We start from the raw sequence: 20,943 nt of genomic DNA, 5'->3' as shown, positions 1-20,943 counted from the left end.
CATCTTATTCTGATTGAATGACATGGTAAACATGGCAAATTTGACAAAAGTGCAGTCATGCTTTCAAAACACCTCCATACTACCAGTTATCGGTTTTAGTTTAAAATAAACCTTTTCAGATATTATTATAATTATGAATTGAAAAGGCTTGGCTCAGTTTAGTGCAATTAATACTTCTGTCTTGGCCAGTGTTGATAAAGTAAAAACACACTGTTCTAATGTTACACGTCAATTCACTAATGCATCTTGGAAAAGTTCATTTATATCCTTTCAGAACAACTGCTTTTAAGTACTATATTTGAGGATGACTGCAACTTTGAGCAAACCCATAAAGAAACTTACAGTATATCCTACTGCACATTTAACACCATGGCCTTAAGGTATTACATTTAAAATCAATGCACATATTTAACAGGATTACCACTTTACAGTTAAACAATCATTTATGACTGCCAACCACAATGTTAGCTTGAAATCAATTTAAAGCATACGGCTCTATAATAGCAAGTTATTCAATGTGTTTGCAAGGAAGAAAAATGCCAAGCAAGGTTTGTTATATTGAATGTTTTTATTCCAAGAATTTCTCTAAGTGCTTAGAGCCTTACAGAGAGAAGCAAGCACTGGGACACTCAACCTGCTCACACCTTTGAGTGAGTGTGTTAAAGTGTAGGCATGTCTGCATGAATGGGTGTCTGGTAGTAACAATTAGCATGTCTACAATGAAATGATCCACACAAATTTGCTCAATTCGCAACACAAAACCAAAATTGAAAAATAAAAATATTCTGCGTTGGAGTATACAGTAAAAGGGGTAGGGGAAAAACTATCACAAGGAAACCCCAGTGACATTAACGTAAGGAGGTCAGAGGCTAACAGGTTAAAGGTCGTCATCTTCATCTGGGAGAGCTGTTTCTGATGCCACCTGGGCGAGAGTGGAAAAAAAAAAACAACAAAATCAGCACAGATTTAATAGCAGCAGCAGAGAAAGAGCTTATTACGCGTCTGCAGAGAGAAATCTCTGCCTGTGTGCTCATGAAGACTATGCACTTACTTTCAGGTCGTGCTCATACTGTGCAGCAAGTGTTGGGTCCATAGCAATTTCAGGTGGGGCAAGGGCAGGCATCTCAACAAACTCCAGGTTTGGATCACCAATCAGCTTCCGTGCAAGCCACAGGAAGGGCTTCTCAAAGTTATAATTACTCTTAGCAGAGATGTCATAGTACTGAGAAAGAGAAAGTCACAACACTGGAGCATAAAGTGTGTTTCAAATGCCAATTTAAGTCAAATGTTTTTGGAAATTAAAATCTAAATGTACCTGTAAATTCTTCTTACGATGGAACACAATGCTCTTTGCTTTGACCTTCCTGTCCTTGATGTCCACTTTGTTACCACACAGCACTATGGGAATGTTCTCGCACACACGCACCAAATCACGATGCCAGTTGGGCACATTTTTATAGGTCACACGAGAAGTTACATCAAACATGATTATTGCGCACTGAGCTAGAGAGAAAGAAGCAAAGTTATTTTAAACTACTGCAGTGGGGAGAAACACACTGCAAGAAATTATGATGCACAGTTAGGCCTACAACTGTATAAATGGAAAAACCAGCATACCCTGGATGTAATATCCATCTCTCAGGCCTCCAAACTTCTCCTGGCCAGCTGTGTCCCATACATTATATTTTATGGCGCCTCTGTTGGTGTGGAAGACCAGGGGATGTACCTCAACTCCAAGTGTGGCTAAAAAGAAAGAAAAGGATATTAAAAGCTGTTCTCTCACTTATTGCTGTGACAGTTGCTTGAAAGCCACACATTCTATGTGCCAACACCAAAAAAGTGCTCCAATTCAAAGCAAGGCTCCAAAATCAAGACCTACCAACATATTTCTTTTCAAACTCTCCAGTCAAATGTCTCTTCACAAAGGTGGTTTTCCCCGTACCGCCATCTCCTACCAGGACCAGCTGTGGACAGAAAAGTAAACTTGTATAAGTATATTAAGACTTGACAATCATCCAGTTAACATGCACAGCAATATGCTTGAGAATCTCCCAAAAATCAGTAAAAAAAAAAAAAAAAAAAAGCTAAACTGCACTTGAAATGGTTATTCTCTGCTTTTGATGTTGAACCATGGAGACATACGCACAAATCTTGCAATCTGCAAAAATGTACCCATGTCGATCAGTTTATTCATAAACCGTTAATGACCTTACAACATTAAACGAAATCGCTGAATGTGTTTTAACACGTTTTTGGAATATTAAGCATAATTGTGTAAAAACAAAGACTCAAATAATTAGAATATTCATCCTTAATACAGCAAAGACTCAAATAATTACAATATTTGCATTTACATTTATGCATTTGGCAGACGCTTTTATCCAAAGCGACTTACAGTGCAATTATTACAGGGACAATCCCCCCGGAACAACCTGGAGTTAAGTGTCTTGCTCAAGGACACAATGGTGGTGGCCATGGGGTTAGAACCTGCGACCTTCTGATTAACAGCCCTGTGCTTTAGCCACTACGCCACCACCACTCCTATTTGCCCTTAATACAGCAGTGTCTCGAATAGTTAAAAACAAAAGAAATGGAGTGGTTCACGTTGTAGTCCAAAAACCAGGAAAATAATTCACCATAGGTTCCCTCAGGATTTTTCTATGGGGTTTTTCAATTTAAGAAAAATAAGGTCAGTGGTAAACATCACTTGACGATACGTGGACAACAAACACTTTCTTACCTAAAACCTTTGAATTTTTGTTGAACAAACAGCCCATGTACCGTCAAGTGCAGTTTACTTTGTTAAAAAAAAAAAAAAACGCTTGAAAACCCCATAGGAAAATCTAGAGGGAACCCATTAGCCTTCTTCCAGGTACACCTACAAATTGACAACATTGCTGAACAGCTCCATCGGAACCAGGTGTGTATAAAACTTCTCAGAAACGCAAACTCGGAACATTCCAGGCCCGAGCACGCTTGAGTCATTACGATGCGACTTTGTTTTTGAAGAAAACAGGAAAAGCACTCTTGCCGAGCACAATGGAGTCCATCATTGTAACATTACTTTGTGGCTTATGTTGCGTCTTTTGGGGCATGGTGACACAGCCCAATTGTCAACAGCATCGCACCACAGAAATTTATACTTTTCGTCCAACGAGCTGTCCGATTTACCTTCAGATACTGAACCCACAATTTTTTTTCAGCTTGTCACATCATTGCTCAATGGTTCTTTGGTACCCACAAGCATGAAGAGTTCTAGTGTGTTGTATCCAGTTGTTCCAGTATACACTTGTCTGCACAAATTTCCAGTAAACACTGAACCTATGCTGCAGACCAAAGTGATTCCTTTGCCTAGTCGCATCATTAACGTCATGTTTCGATTTACGTGCCAAGTCAAGGTTAACTATCACACTAGATGCGTACTGCGCCTGAGCCAACTGAACCGTGGCCAAGCCCACCACTTCAAGTGGGCCAAGGCGCAGTTTGTGATCACATTAGTCAAACGAACTAGACTTAAGGGGTCAAACGTGCTCAGACTAGGGAAGCACCGCTCCTGATACTTAAGCTTTTAGACGGACCAGGTATCGGTCTGACGAGCTCGATCCAAATCCGATACTGTGTGCTAGTCATGTTACGGTCAAACCCAAAAAACAACAAAAGAACATTAAAACAGTTAAAGTAGTTCACACAACTTGTGCATGTTATGCTCTGTGAATCACAAAATGCTGCATTTAATAAGTAAATATATAAAAAGCAAAGCTCTAGTGCATTTCTGAATGGCGCTGCTCTGCTACACTTGCGGCTATTTAGCCTTCACACAGTGCGCAATATTTGAGCGCTACTCAAACAACATCTCAGATGTAGATGTTCAATAGTTCGGTTCACTTATAATATGCATTTAGAATGGCACCAGAGGTGCATTTTACCAGAATTTAAATAATAAGCAAATTAAACTGTGAACTTGCCTACAAACAGACACCTAAAGGACTTCCTGGAGAGTTCAGAATGTCAAAATAAAAGCGTGAGGGTTTGAAAGTTAAAGGTGCATGATTGAAATACATTACTATTATAATATTAAGTTGAATGGGTTCCAAAAAATATTTTTATGAAGTGAGCTGATATCTTACAAAAAAGAGAGATCTGAATCCTTTAAAGTCCAGATACAAGTTTGAAAAAAATAAATAATAACTGTTAATTTTGCTGCTACATTATCCAGTATACTAGTTGTGTTTCTTAAGCTACACATTTATATTGAAATAATGTGTAGAGGTTTGTGTTTTACATTTTAAAGAGCACACCCAATTAGTTCCACACAATAATGTAAATATACTCTAAACAGACTATGCAAAAAACAATCTCTGTATCGGCATTTCCGATGAAGGATTCGGAAGAGAAAAAGTGGCATTGGAGCATCCCCAGCTCGTACATGGAACAGATTGCAGTAGGAGTACACCCTTAGTGTCCATTTAGTTGTGACTTACTTATAGCTGGTGAAACCGGCCCCTGGACTTTGTTATAGGTCTACTTTGGATGTCTATTGACTTTAGGCATTAAAACGAATCCTTGCAAAACGTGAATTCAACATTATGAAATCCAAGTTAAAAAGAGATAGTGATGGCCCTATAACTGTTATCAAACAGGAATGTAGGCTTGTTCACATTTAAACAATTGAGTAGGCACATTTTTTGAACAAATAAGTCAACATAAGAACATAGTTTATTCTCAACTGTTCATTTTAAAAGAAAGTGATCCTTACCTTAAACTGAACTTGTGGCTCGTTTTCTGCCATGGCTGTATGTGTGCGTGAGTCTTTGTGCTGCAGTCACTCTGCGGGAAGAGATGGCGGGACGGTTAGTCACATCACACAAAAGGACACACTACTTTTAAATAAAGACCGTGTTTATAAAACCCATTTAAAAACGCTAATTTTCTACCATCACAAACAATGTTGTTCGGGAAATATGACTCAGGTGTGCAGATAAAGGATGCGCGCGAACACACGAGGCCGCTGCTTCCGAAAAAGCCTTAACTTCATCAAAACACTAGTAAGGCACGAGTGAGCATTCTCGCAACATCGGAATGATACAATGCGCTTATTAGAATGATGGCTGTGCGCTATGTCGCGTGCACACTTTTCTAGAATCGACTGGAACAAAACCAGTCCCATAAATAAAAACCTAGTTTGTGCTAACATGCTAAATGGATGTAAACCATCACAAGGCCTCAAACGGGCCTAAACGCGCGTAATAGCCACATAGCAGACTGTGAAAATTCACGAAAGTAAAACGAGGTACACGGAGACTGGAACAAAGCGAGAGTCTTCCCGCGGCCCACGCGCGCCAGTTTGCTCATATGCTAGCCAACAACTCACGATGGCGCTGCGACAGAGCCATGCCATTGTGGGAACACTCATAACTCCACAACGACAGCGAATAAAGATAGCCTGCTTAACTTACGACAACTTCTGCGATTTATAAAGTTTTCCAGATGGGTTTCGTCTTCGCTGAAAAGACTATATATTGTTAAAATTAGTTTAAGGATGAGACGAGCTGTCTTTCCGTACTCACCGGTGGTGAAGTGAAAGAGGAAAGATCAAATGGCTGCGCCCGCGCGAGATTCAGCATGGGTCACATAAACGCTTCCGCCCCTACCATGTGACCCACAGAGCGTCCCGCGAAAAGTGCGTCACCTCGTGGCTGTAGTCGACATACAGCATTTATTCTCTTCTATTATTGTTTGTTATTATTTTGATTAGTGTGCACCGATAGGCCTATAGCGTTCAGAATAGCTCTGCCTCCGCCAATCGATCTGCCTATGATCGAAGCAGTGTGGCATGTTATACTTAAATTAATATTCCGGGTTCAGTACAAGTTAAGCTCAAACGACAGCATTCGTGGCCTAATGTTGATTACCACAAAAATAGATTTGACTCGCCTCTCCTTTTCTTTAAAAAAGCAAAAATCAAGGTTACAGTAAGGCACTTACAATGGAAGTGAGTGGGCCTATTTTTTGAGTGTTTAATGGCAGAATTGTGAAGCTTATAATTTTTATAAAAGCACACATTAAATCATTCTGTTAAAACGCACATATTATCTGAGCAGTAAGGTTGTTTAAATTGAGTTTTTTCACTGTGTTTTTACGGGTTCATTTTAATGGCAACTAAGTTGTAAAATTGGCTATAACTTTACAAAGAAAAGTGATTTTATTACACTACAATCATGTTAACACAAATTTTGTATTAATGTGTGTGAAATGGGGCAGTGTGCAGAATAAATAAATACATATTTTGTATGTCTTGTGGTATATTTTAACATTTGCTTATTGGCCCCATTCACTTCCATTGTAAGTGCCTCACTGGAACCTCGATTTTTGTATTATTTTTTTTAAAGAAAAGCAGTGAGAAGTCAAAAATGTTTTTGGGGTAATCAGTGTTATGCCACAAAGGCTGTCCATTGAGCTTTACTTGTACTGAACATAAAATATTAATTTAATTCAGAAAATGCATGTATATGTTCTTGTATATTATAATTATACATCCATTTTTTTGACCTCATATAAGAAATAATATGTACAAAATTCATGTCACACGGCAGGACTATGTGAGTAACTGAAAAGTGAAATAAAAATGGTGAAAAATAAATAGTGACCTGTTACAGCATCTAAAATATATGCATTTTCTATCACATAAATGTAAATTTTAGCCTAAATTAATAGATGTTATTATAAACAATATGCCATGTTTTCTATCAACTGCATGTCTATGCCAATACTATATGTCAACTACCCAAAATGTTTCATACTCTCACGTCCTAATGATTGGTTAACTGTAATAAGTAATAAACAATAAATGAGGATCTGCACAGCCCATTCCTCCAACCCCCAGTTATTCAAACACATACTCAAACACACAAGCTGACTTTACAGCGGAAGTAATTTTCTCAGTTGTCTTCCCTCCCCTCAAAGGACAATTGCACTTTTCATTTAGGCAGAAGTGTGAAGGTAACTTTTGCTCTGTTTACCTCTATCTCACAATTAATGATATGTTTCCATTGATCTGCTAAATATATAATACTAAATCTGTGATTAATGTATATTTGCATGCATGTTTTGGGCCAGTTCAAAGTCTATTTAATACATTCTAGATTCTTCTCAAACTATGGCAAGTGTATTGTCTCATGTAAAACACTAGCCTGCATTTTGTGTTTAATATATTCTGCATTCAGAAATATAAAGAACAGAATCCATCATGCAAAATCTGCGAAAAAAATCAATAGAACTTTGCATCACATTTCAAAATATGTTAATGGTTTTTGGTTATTTAATGTGATGTTAAATGCTTATAGATAGCTTTCTCTTTCATGCATGTAGATGTCTGATAAGACGGACCAGGATGAAGAGGGGATATCTGGGTCTGGAGTCACAGTCGTAGAGACTAACCGTTTTGGGTTCATTCTAGGAAATGGCGAAACTGACAGGTCAGTGTTGGTGTCTATGCATTCACATCATGTGCTCAAGAGTTAGTTTGGAACTTGATATCAGTGTTTGTGACACTATTTGTATCCTGTAAGCGTCAGCTGAATTCAGTGTGTTTGATAGTAAAGTATCATGTGTTGTCAAATAATCTTTAAAGGACATTTTTGACCCAATTATGTGATCCATTAATTAGCAATGCAGATAACTATACTCTCAACTATGCACTACTACCTTCCATACCTCTGACTCTCATTTTCTCAGTCTCAACATCCTGTCATGTTACCATAGTGATATTTGTGCTGTCACAGTGTGGTTTCCTGTTTTCTGCGTGTTTGCCTCTTATGACACCCATGCATTGCACTCATCTGGAGGCTCTTTTAACGAAAGTGAGTTAGGAAGTTGGGTAGAGGTGTGTGATTCTCTGTTTCCTTAGAAAATATTAATGTCACTGACAGTTACTGTCACATTGCACTACCTACTACAGTAGAAGTAATACAGTAATACAGTAAAAATCAGGGTATGGGAAAAATGCCACCAAAAATGACAAAAATTACCCCAAAATTAAAAATGTAGGTTAAAAATGCCGTCTTAATGAATGCTTTTGTTTTTTTGTTTTTTTGTTTATAACATCTGATATTGTTCTTAATGTTCTATAATAGTCCTACATATTATGCCTTTTGGCATAATAAAGGAATTGATGTCAATTGAATTCTTAATTTGTATAATTAATTCATATAATTTGCACAAATTAATCTAAGAAATTAGTATTTGACATAAATGACTAAAGAACTGCTAGAAAAAAAGATGCTTGATAAAGATAAAACTGCCACTGAAAATCAAATCCAGTGGGCAAATATTGCTCCTTAATGTAAAAGCAAATTTTCAACACTGCTGTAGTATGCAAGGAAAATTGTATTGCACAGAAGTTGTTCTTTCAGAGCTCAGGAGACTTTCTCCTAAAATGTATTTAGAGAAATAATAATAGAAGTACCTACACAGATGAAATATTCTTCAAAATATCTTTGTGTCCAGCAAAAGCAAGAAAGTCATACACATCTGGAATGGCATGAGTGTGATTAAATGAAGAGAGAATTTAAAATTTTGTGTGAACTATCCCTTTAAGCAAAAGTCTCTATTTTATCCCATTGACATCTGGAAACACAATTGAAGTACAATATTAAAGAGTTCTCAATTGTGATTTTTCTTTCCTATATGAGTAAATACAGTAATGTGGTATTTCCGGTGTGTGTGTTTTTGACAGTGATGGTCCCTGTCCTGAGTTAGTGAGACATCGAGAGACGAAGTGGCTCGGCCTTATAAAACAATGGGAGCAAGTGATGGAGAAAAAAAGCAACAAGGTGTCTACTTGTATATAAAATTGCATATTGCTTTGTTGCATTTAGAGTGAAGTAATTGTTAAAGATGTCCAATCAAAGAAATCTTCATTATTCATTATTCAGTATTCATTTTTTTGTATTCTAGATGTGAGGAGATTAATGTATAAATATCTCTGTGGTAAATCTGGAAGAATTGGAGAATATTTCTCATCTCTCATCTTATATCTAATGTCTTAGGTCAAAAGTCAATGTCAGAAGGGTATCCCAGCATCGGTCAGGGCTAAGTGCTGGCCACTGCTCTGTGGTGCTATGGAGAGAAGGGAGAAAAATGCAAAACTATACGAAGTAAGTGAATAAAAACTGGTCATTGCACCATTTTTATTTTATTTTTTTTACCCATTTTTAACATTATTTCATTATGTCCCGTGTCCCCTCTGTGTTAGCGTCTAGTTGAAGCTCTGGATCAGCAAGGATGGACTGACATCATCAAAAGGGACACAGACAGACAATTTCCCTTCCATGAGATGTTCCAGTCCAAAGATGGCCATGGGTACCCAATCTATTCTTTATTTTAGAAATCCTGTTTTGGTCTTTCCTCCTCGCTTTGCAGTGAGATTTGACATTGAACAGAAGATTTTGTAACATAATAATTCAAGAATACGTTAGTAACGAAACCGCATATATAGTTGACTGTCTCATCTTTTTCTGATGCACAGTCAGAAGGATTTGCTGCATGTTCTGAAAGCATACACGCAGTACCGACCAGAAGAGGGCTACTGTCAGGCACAGGGCCCAGTGGCAGCTGTCCTCTTGATGAACATGCCCGCTGAGGTACCTGTCTAGTCATTATTGTATGCCCAGTTATATATTAGATCTTTTAGAACACGTGTTTAACAGCTGAATACTATCCCCACAAAAAGTATCTGTGATTTTAGGTAGTAGGGTATGCTCCTGGATATAGCACCTTATTTGTCCTGTAACAACATTCTTATCAACAAATCAAATTTAACGGTTAGGGTTTGGGCTGGGGTTGGGGCTTGAACAACATACTTATGAACCTTTAAATTCCATCTGATCACAGGGTTAGTCAATGGTTAGGCAAAAGTTATGTTTAAAAAGATGTTGAAACAGTACGCAGTACTAAAGTATTAAAGGGATAGCTCACCCAAAAATGAAAATTCTCTCACCATTTACTCACCCTCATGCCAACTCAGATGTGTTTGACTTCCTTTATTCTGCTGAACACAGACAAAGATTTTTAGAACTTTAGAAAGTTTGATTGTAAGGTCCATTAGAAGTGTCCTGCAACCCAATAACATCTTTGGGAAGAGCTACAGTTTGCAGGGGATGAAACTTCTGCTGTATATCTGAATATACAGACTGCTTTCAAAAGTGTAAAAGTTTAATAGTGATTCCAAACTTTTGAACAGATGTGTAAAAATATCTTAACTCACAGTCTGATCAAATAATTAATTAAAAAAAATGATTATGGTAGGTATTTCTTCCTGTTAATTTGTCACACTGGAAATTAAAAGTACAAATGGAGCATATTGCATTGTTGGATATAGTACCCTGTGCAGTATGCTCTGGATGTATAGATTCTGAACATTTTGACAATTGTAGTAGGTAATCTGAGTGTACTGTGCATTCAGAAAATGTGAATACTTTACATAGTATACATAATGCCAAAATAATAAAAGCATGTTAATGGTATGATATACTGAACGTAGCCTAATTCTGGATATTTTCTTTCTATTTTAGGAGGCATTCTGGTGTTTGGTGCAGATTAGTGAGCTCTACCTTCCTGGCTACTACAGCCCTCTGTTGGTAAGACATTTCAACTATAATCATGGAAAAGACTGGTAAAGCTGAAGTGTGTAATTTCTGCGCCACCAAACAACATTACAAAAACAAACAGTGTTTTCAAACAGGTTTCCTGGAAATCCCTCCCGTCTGATTGAACAAACATAGTTCTGCAATTGATTCAGCCAACACTCAAACAGAACTTATAAATTTTTTTGAGGAAATAAACCTATGAATGGCTTATTAAAAGTTGTCTCTGCACATTAAGCTGGGAAAGGAGAAATCATTTTTAACACTGAAATAGTTGCACACTTCAGCTTCAAAATGTAAATAAAAAAATGGTCCAAACTTCCTCTGGTTTTCTTTCTTTTTAGGAAGGAGTTCTTTTTGATGCGGCTGTTCTCTCGAGCGTATTAAAAAAACAGTGTCCAGCTGTACACAAACACCTGCAGAATCAGGGGGTGGAGCCACTCATGTTTGCCACTGATTGGTTGATGTGTCTGTACAGCCGCCACTTACCTTTCAACACTTTGCTCAGAGTCTGGGATCTCTTCTTCTGCTATGGTTAGTATGACATGTATTTGCAAGATTTAGAAAGGTACACTTTCATAAAAATTCAATTGGAAAGTGGTCTTGGACTTAATACCGACACCTGTCCGTTTGGATGCAGTATCACGCAAAAGCAAAAGATTTTGGTTACCGGATGCCATTGTAGAAATGCCCTATTCACAGGCGTATTTCTAGTCAGAAACAAAATACGAAAGAAGCCAAACTTAATACACAATGAACGTTGTTCCAGTGGTTAAGCACAAGTAAATACACCTGCAGCACATTTACATGGTATACTATATGATTTATTAATGCATGGTATTTAGAAAATTATTAATTAATTTGCATAAAAAAATATTAGTTGTACCTTGAATCATCTTTCAAGACAGCACTCGCCCTGCAAACATCACAAGTCTGCAACTTCCCTTAGTTTTCCAACTGGTAAATATGACTTCGCTGGGTCATTCATGTGCTCGAAACTCGTAATTGTGATATTTCCAACTACACCATTAGTTAGATAAGTTAGATGCGTTGTCAATCCACCCAAGGCTGAAAGGCAGAAAAAAGCCAAACTAACTTTTTCCCTATTCTGATGGTTGATGTGAACATTAACAGAAGCTCCTGACCCATATATGCCTGATTTTATGCACTGCTGCCACACGATTGGGTGATTAGATAATCACATGGATGATTGTTGGTGCCAGATGGGCTGGTTTGAGTATTTCTGTAACTGCTGATCTCCTGGGATTTTCACACACCAGTCTGTAGAATTTAATCAGAATGGTGCCAAAACCAAAAAACATCCAGTGAGCGACAGTTCTGTGGATGGAAATGCCTTGTTGATGAGAGAGGTCAACAGAGAATGGTCAGACTGGTTGACAAAGTCTACGGTAACTCACATAACCACTACAGTGCTCTCAGAATGCTATTTTGGTAACTCACATAACCATCTCAGAATGCTATTTTGGTAACTCACATAACCATCTCAGAATGCTATTTTGGTGGCACGAGGGGGACCTACACAATTTTAGGCAGGTGGTTTTAATGTTGTGACTGATCAGTGTAAGACACCAGTAATATTTCCAGTACAATTGTACAATGTTATATAGCTTAACTTTGTTCATCATGCATGAATACACCTGCTTAATCAGACCTCATCTGTCCATGTTGATGAATTTTCGCCTTTCTTTTATTTAAATACCCCAAATAAAGTGTTAGTTACATGACAGTTACAGGTGCTTCCTATTAAATCATCTGGATAGGCTTTGTTCTGCAATGCATCTATAGCCAACATTTGGCCAGCGATCATTTTGACAAACTTTGCGAGTTGAACTGTAATGATAAATCGGTTCATAATGCTGCGCAGCATGTACCGCTAGAGGGAGCCGTGTGGCCTGGACTCTATCGGCAGCGGTTTATGATTATACATACAAATTGTTTATATACAATGAGTACTTTCTAGATAAACTTGATAATTTCTAGATATTGATATCTAGATAGACAATAAATAATACCTACATTGTATTTTGCAATACAATGCAAGGCAACCTGGTTAGAAAAATACATTCTAATGAAGAACATGTTATTTGAATCATGTTGGAATTACTATTTAGTTGAGTACATTTAAAAGTTGAAAAATCAAATCGTGACATCCTTAAGTTTGAAAAAAATTATATTTTTTTGCCATATGACCCAGCCCTATGTTCAAGACCTAGTAGTGACAAACCATTGTGTGTATTGCAGGTGTGCGCGTTTTGTTCCAAGTTGCTGTGGCACTGGTGCGGCGTTGTCTCGGAGAGGCTCGAATACGAAAAGAGTGCGATGGACAGATGGAAACTCTGGAGCGACTGCGAGGTGTTAAGGAGCGTGTCCAAAATGTTCAGGCTGACACCTTTATTCACGAGGTAGTATCAGTGCTTGTGTATTTCAACTAATCTGGATAAGCGTTGGAAGATTTCTTGACACATAACCAATGTTACACCCTCAGGTGTGTTCTGTGCCCCTGTCCTTGGTGGACCTGCAAAAACAAACCGAGAAAGAGATGGAGAAGTGGAAACTAGAAAGACCACACTCGACTTTTGATCCACGTGGGCGCTGTCATGGATATAGGATGGCATGGGAGAGAGGGCAGGAGAAACTAAGAAAAAATGAAAAGAAGGAACAACAGAAAGGGAACCTGACTCTTCCTCTGATGAGATCACATTCCTCTCTCTCTCCCTCTATTTTGCGAAAGAAATTGAGAAAGAGGAGTAGTCGGACTGAGACAGAGGAGTGGGATGGAGGAGGAAGAAATGTCTCACAAGGTTTGATGGAGGAGAGTGATGATGAAGAAATTAGGAGAAAGAGTGTGTGTGGTGTCATTGGAGAGCAGAGGGAAAAGCAAGGCAGGCTAGCACATGAACTGTATACACACAAACAGAAAGATCACAACACACACACAACTATACCACCACAAAAGCCAAAGGTGCTGGTGGTGTCTTACAGTACTGAATCTAATGTTTTTGAGGAAGGGCATGAAGACAGAATCTGTGCATCAAATATACAGATTGTGACAAAGAGAGATTCTGTTAAACATGAGGATACCTTACACACAGATACAGGTAATTGCAAGGAAGAAACAGAAGTATCTTTAAACCAACACAACGACACTTCAGCAACAGGAGAAGGTAAATATGATGATAAAGAAAGGATTGCTGCGAGTGTGTTGGAAGAGGACATACAGACACATGAACATCATGAACCAAATGTTGAAAAAGAGACATGTCAAGATCAGAATACAGAGAATAAGACAAATCAAAATGAACAGAGAACAAAAGAGCAGACAAATCAAGATGAGCAGAATACAGAGAAACATACATGTCAAGATGAACATAACGTGGAAATCAGGATAACTTCAGAGTCATCTGAGGAAAGCAAACAAACAAACTATTATGCACAGGTAGTGGACGTACAGACTACCACTGATAAACAGGAAGAGGAAATACAGTCATGGGGCTTCAAACGGGATGGAGCAGAAGCAGATACTTTGCAAAAAGTCATAATACCTGAAGACAACCAGCAAGATGAGGAAAATAGAAAAAATCTGGAAAATATCACAGAGGCAGAAGGACAGACAACAGTTTTTCAAGAAGACCGGAGATCTCACACATCCAGAGATCAATATGAAGAACAACCCATTGGTGAAAACTATACTGATGTAGGTATGGAGGAAGCTGGGTTTCAGCATATAGTGGTTGGTGATGGAGAGATCCCAGAGGAGAGAAAGAAAGGAAAGGAAGAAGAAAGACAGGAGGCAAAGCTAGAGGAAAGAGACAATGATTATCATATCGGTGACAAAGAGACACTGCAAACATCTGAAGAACACGAAATTGAGCATCCAAACAGATCAGTCTCTCCTCTCACCTTAGCGGATCCTGTACAGCAATCCCAATCCAGCGACTCAGAGCATAATGACATGGATGCTACTGAAAGATCTAGTGACTCACAACACAGTCAAATAGATTCCAAAGAAGTGGAAGTTATATTAAGATCTGGCAACCCAGAACAGAGTGTAGAGGGTGCTTCTGGTAGGACTGACTCCCATGAAACTTGGGAGGATCTTGCAGTGGCATCTAAAAACTCTGAGGACATAATCATGAATGCTGCTTCTGTTGCTATGTGTTGTAACATAGAAACCAGCGAGATTAACACAGAACTCTGTGAAAGAAATAAAACAACTGAATCTGAAAATATAAAGTGTTGTGAAATGGATACTTCTAAAGATTCACACAACCTTGAAAACAAAAGAGAGGATGGTACTTGTAAATCTGGCAACTCAGAGTGCATTAATTTTACAACTGGATCTGGCAACCCAGAGAGTGATGCAATGGAGTCTGCTAATGGATCTGGCAAACCAGATTGTAAAAAAGTTGATGTTTCAACTGAATTTCACAACCCAAAAAGACACCAAGTGCATGTTGGAACAGGATCTGACAACCCAGAGAGTGATGCAATGGACTCTGCTGATGGATGTGGCAACTCAGAGTGTACAAAAGTGCATGCAACTTCTGAATCTAGTAACAACGAAGTGCAAATTGGATCTTTATCTGGAAACCCAGAAAGCAGTGAAGTGCATGTTGGAGTTGATTGCACTCAGGTTGCAATTGGATCTAGTAACCATGAGAGCAATTTAGAACATTCTGTTGTTGGATCAGGTAACCCAGAGTGTAAAGACGAGCATGCTACTTCTGAATCTAGCAACCCAGAAAGCAGCAAAGTGTTTGTTGGATCTGGCAACCCAGAGTGCACTCAGGTTACAATTCGATCTGGAAACCATGAGAGCACTGTAGTGGATTCTGCTGTTGCATCTGGCAACCCAGAGTGCAACATAGTGGACTCTGCTGATGGATCTGGCAACTCTCTGCATAACAGTGTATGTGCAATACCTGACAACAACCAGGATTTAGAGACCCAATCGAAAACAACATCCAAACCTTCAATACCAAATATCCCACCAACTCAGCACCGTGTCGGCAGGACTTCCAGCTCACGGTCATCCTATCCCACAATCCTCTCAGAGGACACTTTCAGAGTGCCAAAGCAGACTCACACACCCAAAGAAGACATCACACAAGAGACACACACTCAGCTCATCACGGGTTCATCAACAAAGCCAGGTGCTCCCAAATGTCTGGGTCTCTTCAGCCGTCTACGGGGGGAGACCAATAAAACCCCTGTACCTAAAATCTTCATTCAAGACATTAGCGAGAAAGAAGAAAAGTTGACTGCAAAAGAGAGGAGGCGGAGAAAGAGAGAGAGCGAGAGAAAAGAAAGGGAGGAGAGAAAGAAACGAGAAAAGCAGACAGAAAAAGAGAGGAAAAACCCACAGATGAGCGGGAAGAGCTTCCAGGTGCTCAACATGGAGTGTTGGGATAATGACGTGTCCCCTAACAACACTGACTCTAAGACGCTTTGCCACAGGAGAAATTCTGCCCCTTTTTCTGACAGTTATTTTTAAATCAGAGACAAAAATCAAATGCACATATTTAGCAGTGGGAGTGAGATGTTTTAATGTGAATTCTGTGCAATGATTTTACATGGCTTGTTATATTCACTGCTTTGGTTTAAAACCATTATTGTTTTCATAGAAAAATAAAATCAGGAGGAAACATTTATGTGTATTCAGAGTCTTTGAGGGTTGGATGTGGTTTCTTTCCACAAGGCTCACGAGGACTATGATTCTTTCTGATCATAGGCAATAGTTTGATTGATGGATGTTGTTTATTCTGTTTCATGTTCATCATCACTGTCACTAGCAAGCACTTCCTGGCTCTGTATTGTCTGATTGGTCAGCTGAGAAGTGGGCAGAACTGAACCAAAGAAAAGGGAACAAAACTGAAAGAAAAAACAAGTTCTAAATATTAGTGAGATCTGTTGGTTGTATTTTATATTTAAAATTAAATATTTGTTTAAATTATTAATATACCTTTTTATTAGGAGGTCTATTTGTAAGTGCTTCCTCCTGCTCATCCTCCTCCTCTCCTTCACTTGCTGGGTGCTTTCTGTTATTGGTGGTACTAGGTGGGGTGGTGGATACATGTGATGGCCCAGGAAGTTCACTGGTCTCCATGGCGATGAGAAATGAGTCCATGTCATCAGACATGAAGTCGTCTGGTGTTTGCTCCGTCTCAAGACTAATGGAATAAATTGATCAAAGTACAAAATAAAGGTCATTATCAGGCACAGACTGAATCTGCAAACGTTTTAGCATTTTCTGTGCTGCTTTCTTGGGGAAATCTATTGTAAAATATGTTAAAAGGGTTAGTTCTCCCAAAAATGAAAATTCTCTAATTTACTCACCCTCATGCCATCCCAGATGTGCATGACTTTCTTTCTTCTGCTGAACATAAAATACGATTTTTGAAGAATATCTCAACTTTGTAGGTTTTTACAATACAAGTGAATGGTAAAATCTCATCTAATAGGTTTTAGGTGAGAACAGACCAAAATAAAACTTTTTCACTGTACATATTGGCAGACGTTTTCTTGGCAATCATGACTTCAAGCTTTATTACATTTCCTATAGTGCCATCTAGCTCTCTGCGCATGAGTCAATCACTAGGAAGTGTAATCAAGCTTGAACTCATGATTGTGAATAGAGACTGTGATGACAATATGTACAGTGAAAAAGGAGGTATATTTTGGACTGTTCTCACACAAAACAAACTGGATCACTTTAGAAGACATGGATTACTGTTATGCTGACTTAATCTCCTTTTGGGAGCTTTCGGAGATCTGGTCACCATTCACTTGCATTGTATAGACCTACATAGATATTATTAAAAAATCTTTGTGTACAGCAAAAGAAAGTCAGACAAATCTAGGATGATATGATGGTGAGTAAATGAGTTTTTTAAATTTTTTGGGTGAATTATCCCTTTAAGCCGAGTTGAGAGTACTGCAGTCTTAAAGGCTGCTAAAAGCATCATCAAATAAGCCAAAACGTTAGCCAGAAACAACACATGTAAGGGGCGCATGCTATGCAGAGATTTGTGAATGGTTGCTCTCCAAAATCTGCGTAAATCTGTGCACAGATTCTGTATTGGCCTGTTCATTATAACCAAATCACATATTCCATAGTCATACAACTTTACCGTTTTGTGTTGGCGTTGATGTGGTTCTTAGGATGCGAGTCCTCAGACAGAGTAGCGAGTACAAAATTTGCCTCCAGAACACTGTCAGACACACTCAGTATAACTGGACTTAAAACAGACACAAAACACACAGGTTAAAAAACTCAATAGCATAATTTTTTAACAAATTTATACAATTACATTAATGACCCTGAACTGGTTCAAAAGAATACTATATATACACACTCACTTGCCTGGCTCATCAAAACACATTGAGATTGGAAGTCCAGACGACTCGGCAAACACAAGCAAACCCTGATGAAAAAACACAGTGAGAGAAAAACATGACAACATGAAATAAAAACAAACTATTTACCTTCTTAATAAATGACCCTCATCTATCTACCTCACAGCCTATAATATTCTGTTTCACCTGGGGGGACATGTTCATTGTATTTCAAGATTTTTGTTTTGATACAGAGGTTTGTGTTGTCTTTCAGCCCTTTTTGGGGGAGTTTTGATGTTAATTTATGTGTACTCACCCTGAGCTCTTTCAGGCAGAAGGTGATACTGGTTTGCGTGCCAACAGCAAAGTGATCAAACTCCTCTGAGCTTAAACACAGCTCTGTCATCATTCCCCGAGATGAATCTGAAAGAGGATAGTCCATAATTTGACTAAATTTTGTTTTATGTATATGTAGCAGAATAAAGCATAGACTGACATTGATACCTGCGTCATCTTCCACATGATTCCTGAGCCACACTCGATCACTGCTCACTGACAGATTCACCTCTTCTAAAGATGGAGGGAAATGCAGAACTGTGTCCACCATTAACCTAGAGTGAAACAGAACAGAAACTGATTAAAATCAGACTCTGAGAGGGAAAGCAGGGTTGGCCTTAATACTGAGGTGTAAAAGACGACTGTAAACCTGGGTTGAGCTCGTAGCACGTTCGCACAGCTCTCTTTATCAAACACAGCTTGCAAACTCTCACAATCCTGAAAGGACAAATTGTGTGTTTTCAAGAGCCCTGTAACAAACACAAACACAATCATTACACACAGTGTATAATACAGCCCTTTTTGCTAAATTGTATGCACATACAGTTTAAAGTTTGTTATGAGATAAATTGCAATTAATGAGTACATAAAGCTATGTCATATTCTAGTCATGAAAACAAAGTGTCACAATTTTGTTTTGAGTGGAACTTTTTTTTACCATGTTTACAATGCAGAGTTATGGTCAACCGACTCTTCTTATTGTTCAGCTGAACACGACATTTCTCGACCGAACGCTCCAGAGAGGACAGGGACTTGAACACTGCCTGAACACTCTGAAGGAGAGAAAAAAAAAAACAGTGAGAAGTATTAGTTTGAACAGAATATTGTTATGGTGTGAAAGTTTTCTGTGACGACAATGTTCAATTTGTTGCCCTGAATGAAAGATTTGTACAATGCAAATTCAATAAGAGGAAATTATTTTAAGCATAGTTCATCGTTAAATTGCGAAGCATATGATATATGCATATGCATTTAGGATATAAACTGAAAAAAAAATTGACAGATGGACAGATAAAGCAGAAGGACAAGTAGACAGACAGATGGATAGACAGTTGGACAGACAGACAGACAGACAAGCAGATAGATAGACAGGTAGATACAGACAGACAGACAGATACACTAAATAGATATATAGACAGACAGATACACTAAATAGATATATAGACAGACAGATACACTAAATAGATATATAGACAGACAGACAGACAGGAACACTAGTAAATAGATATAGACAGACAAGTAGAAAGATAGACAGATGGACAGACCGAGTAGATACAATAGGCAGGCAGGCAGGCAGAAAGAAAGAAACAGGGAATAGGAATGTTACCTTGATAGGCATTTTGCAGCGAAATCTCTGGTCTGATGGAGCCTGATATCTTTGGAAGAAGAGAGGAGACAACAGGAAACAGGCAAAGGCTGAGCGGGAAGAGTTGACTGAACGCAAAGCCAGCTGAAAAACAAACAAAAACTTGTAAGTGACATTGTTTCAACAATACACATTGTCATGCATAAACACATGGAAAATAGACAATACATACCCCATCCTCCATTGGCTCCAAATACAGCTCCTCTCCGATTCTTGACAGGGAATGTATGGCTCTTGCTAAAACTGTAATAAATATTAGTTACTATTAATTTAGTCATGCGCAATAGACGTTACACATTGCACGCATTAGGCGACATTCACACAGGACGCGTTCATGCATTTCACGTTATTGATTAGTTGTTGGTCCAACGTCCCTTTCAAGAGACTAAACTAACTGTCACTGGTTGGTCACATAGATCAGACAGCTTTTCGCGACATCAGCGTTGCGTTTAAAACGCGTCTCGAGAACCCTGCGTTCAATTCCATTCTGTTGTGTCTAACGGGTTGGAACGGAAGAACAACTCTGGTATGAGACGTTTGGTCAGTTCTTACCTTTTACGTTTCCTCCGGTCGCAACACAATCCATTCTATATTACCACAGTATTCCTGTTGATTAAGTGCACGTAAATTATTCCCCGCCTCTTGCTGATTAATTTAATCACGAATCAAGGCACCGGCCACATGTTTCTGGCTGTTATAACTCAACAAACCGATCGTAAAGAGATTTTTAGCAACTTTCAGTGACTTTAAGAGTTGTTATCTGTAACTGCATACAATAAAGCACATATTTAGAATGCGATGAACATATTAAACGCAGATAATTCAAAAATGTAGTTGGTGTGCATCTGTTTACTTCGAATCCGACATATGGCGCGTCTTTTTTTTTTGCTCTAATGTGAAGTATCAGAAGGCAGTGTTTGCGTCATAATAAAGCGCTCCATGTTCATCAATGGTCCACACTCCAGCCCAGTAGGTGGCGGGAATGCACATATCGGTTTTTTTTTTGCCAACTTCCATAAAACGTCAAAAGAAGAAGAAGCGCTATGCTGTTGCGCGTAGTCAAATGAGCAGCGTATGGAAACTGTTTAAATACCAAAAACAGCTTCTCTAGTGTCAATTTAAAGAGAACATGATGCGAAATTAATTGTTAATAGAACAATTTGTAAAATAAATAAATAAAATAATGATCATAAAACTAAAAAAAAAAAAAAACATGCAAATGTACAATTATTCTTGCATTGT

At 38.4% G+C, this 20,943-nt stretch overlaps 3 protein-coding genes across 4 annotated transcripts; 1 reads left to right on the top strand and 2 right to left on the bottom strand.

Annotated features, from left to right (window-relative positions):
- Positions 1–532: 532 nt before the first annotated feature.
- Positions 533–5,656, bottom strand: LOC127659886 (GTP-binding nuclear protein Ran). 2 transcript variants are annotated; one of them, XM_052149844.1, is made up of 7 exons: positions 5,568–5,656; positions 4,757–4,827; positions 1,880–1,964; positions 1,618–1,743; positions 1,316–1,503; positions 1,052–1,222; positions 534–922 (listed from the first exon to the last, which is right to left on the bottom strand). In XM_052149844.1, the coding sequence occupies exons 2-7, from the start codon at positions 4,787–4,789 to the stop codon at positions 878–880; spliced, it is 648 nt and encodes a 215-aa protein (XP_052005804.1). In that variant the 5' UTR covers positions 4,790–4,827; positions 5,568–5,656; the 3' UTR covers positions 534–877. The 2 variants fall into 2 exon arrangements, with proteins under 2 accessions (XP_052005805.1, XP_052005804.1); XM_052149845.1 differs by lacking the exon at positions 5,568–5,656 and having other exon boundaries at positions 533–922; positions 4,757–4,833.
- A 1,300-nt stretch (positions 5,657–6,956) lies between these two features.
- tbc1d10c (TBC1 domain family, member 10C) lies at positions 6,957–16,167 on the top strand. The gene is made up of 10 exons (XM_052150381.1): positions 6,957–6,999; positions 7,369–7,475; positions 8,735–8,831; positions 9,048–9,155; positions 9,254–9,360; positions 9,527–9,641; positions 10,572–10,637; positions 10,988–11,177; positions 12,906–13,066; positions 13,150–16,167. Exons 2-10 carry the CDS (start codon positions 7,369–7,371, stop codon positions 16,156–16,158), a joined length of 3,960 nt encoding a protein of 1,319 aa, XP_052006341.1. The 5' UTR covers positions 6,957–6,999; the 3' UTR covers positions 16,159–16,167.
- Positions 16,168–16,186: 19 nt separating this feature from the next.
- Positions 16,187–20,647, bottom strand: rad9a (RAD9 checkpoint clamp component A). Its single transcript, XM_052150383.1, has 11 exons — positions 20,254–20,647; positions 19,874–19,944; positions 19,663–19,785; positions 18,994–19,108; positions 18,706–18,805; positions 18,504–18,610; positions 18,316–18,422; positions 18,024–18,088; positions 17,795–17,902; positions 16,627–16,834; positions 16,187–16,535 (listed from the first exon to the last, which is right to left on the bottom strand). The coding sequence occupies exons 1-11, from the start codon at positions 20,285–20,287 to the stop codon at positions 16,422–16,424; spliced, it is 1,152 nt and encodes a 383-aa protein (XP_052006343.1). The 5' UTR covers positions 20,288–20,647; the 3' UTR covers positions 16,187–16,421.
- Positions 20,648–20,943: the final 296 nt, after the last annotated feature.

This window comes from Xyrauchen texanus, chromosome 19 (genome assembly GCF_025860055.1).
Source record: "Xyrauchen texanus isolate HMW12.3.18 chromosome 19, RBS_HiC_50CHRs, whole genome shotgun sequence".
NCBI classification, from domain to species: Eukaryota; Metazoa; Chordata; class Actinopteri; order Cypriniformes; family Catostomidae; genus Xyrauchen; species Xyrauchen texanus.
This window is presented reverse-complemented; position numbering and strand designations above follow the sequence as displayed.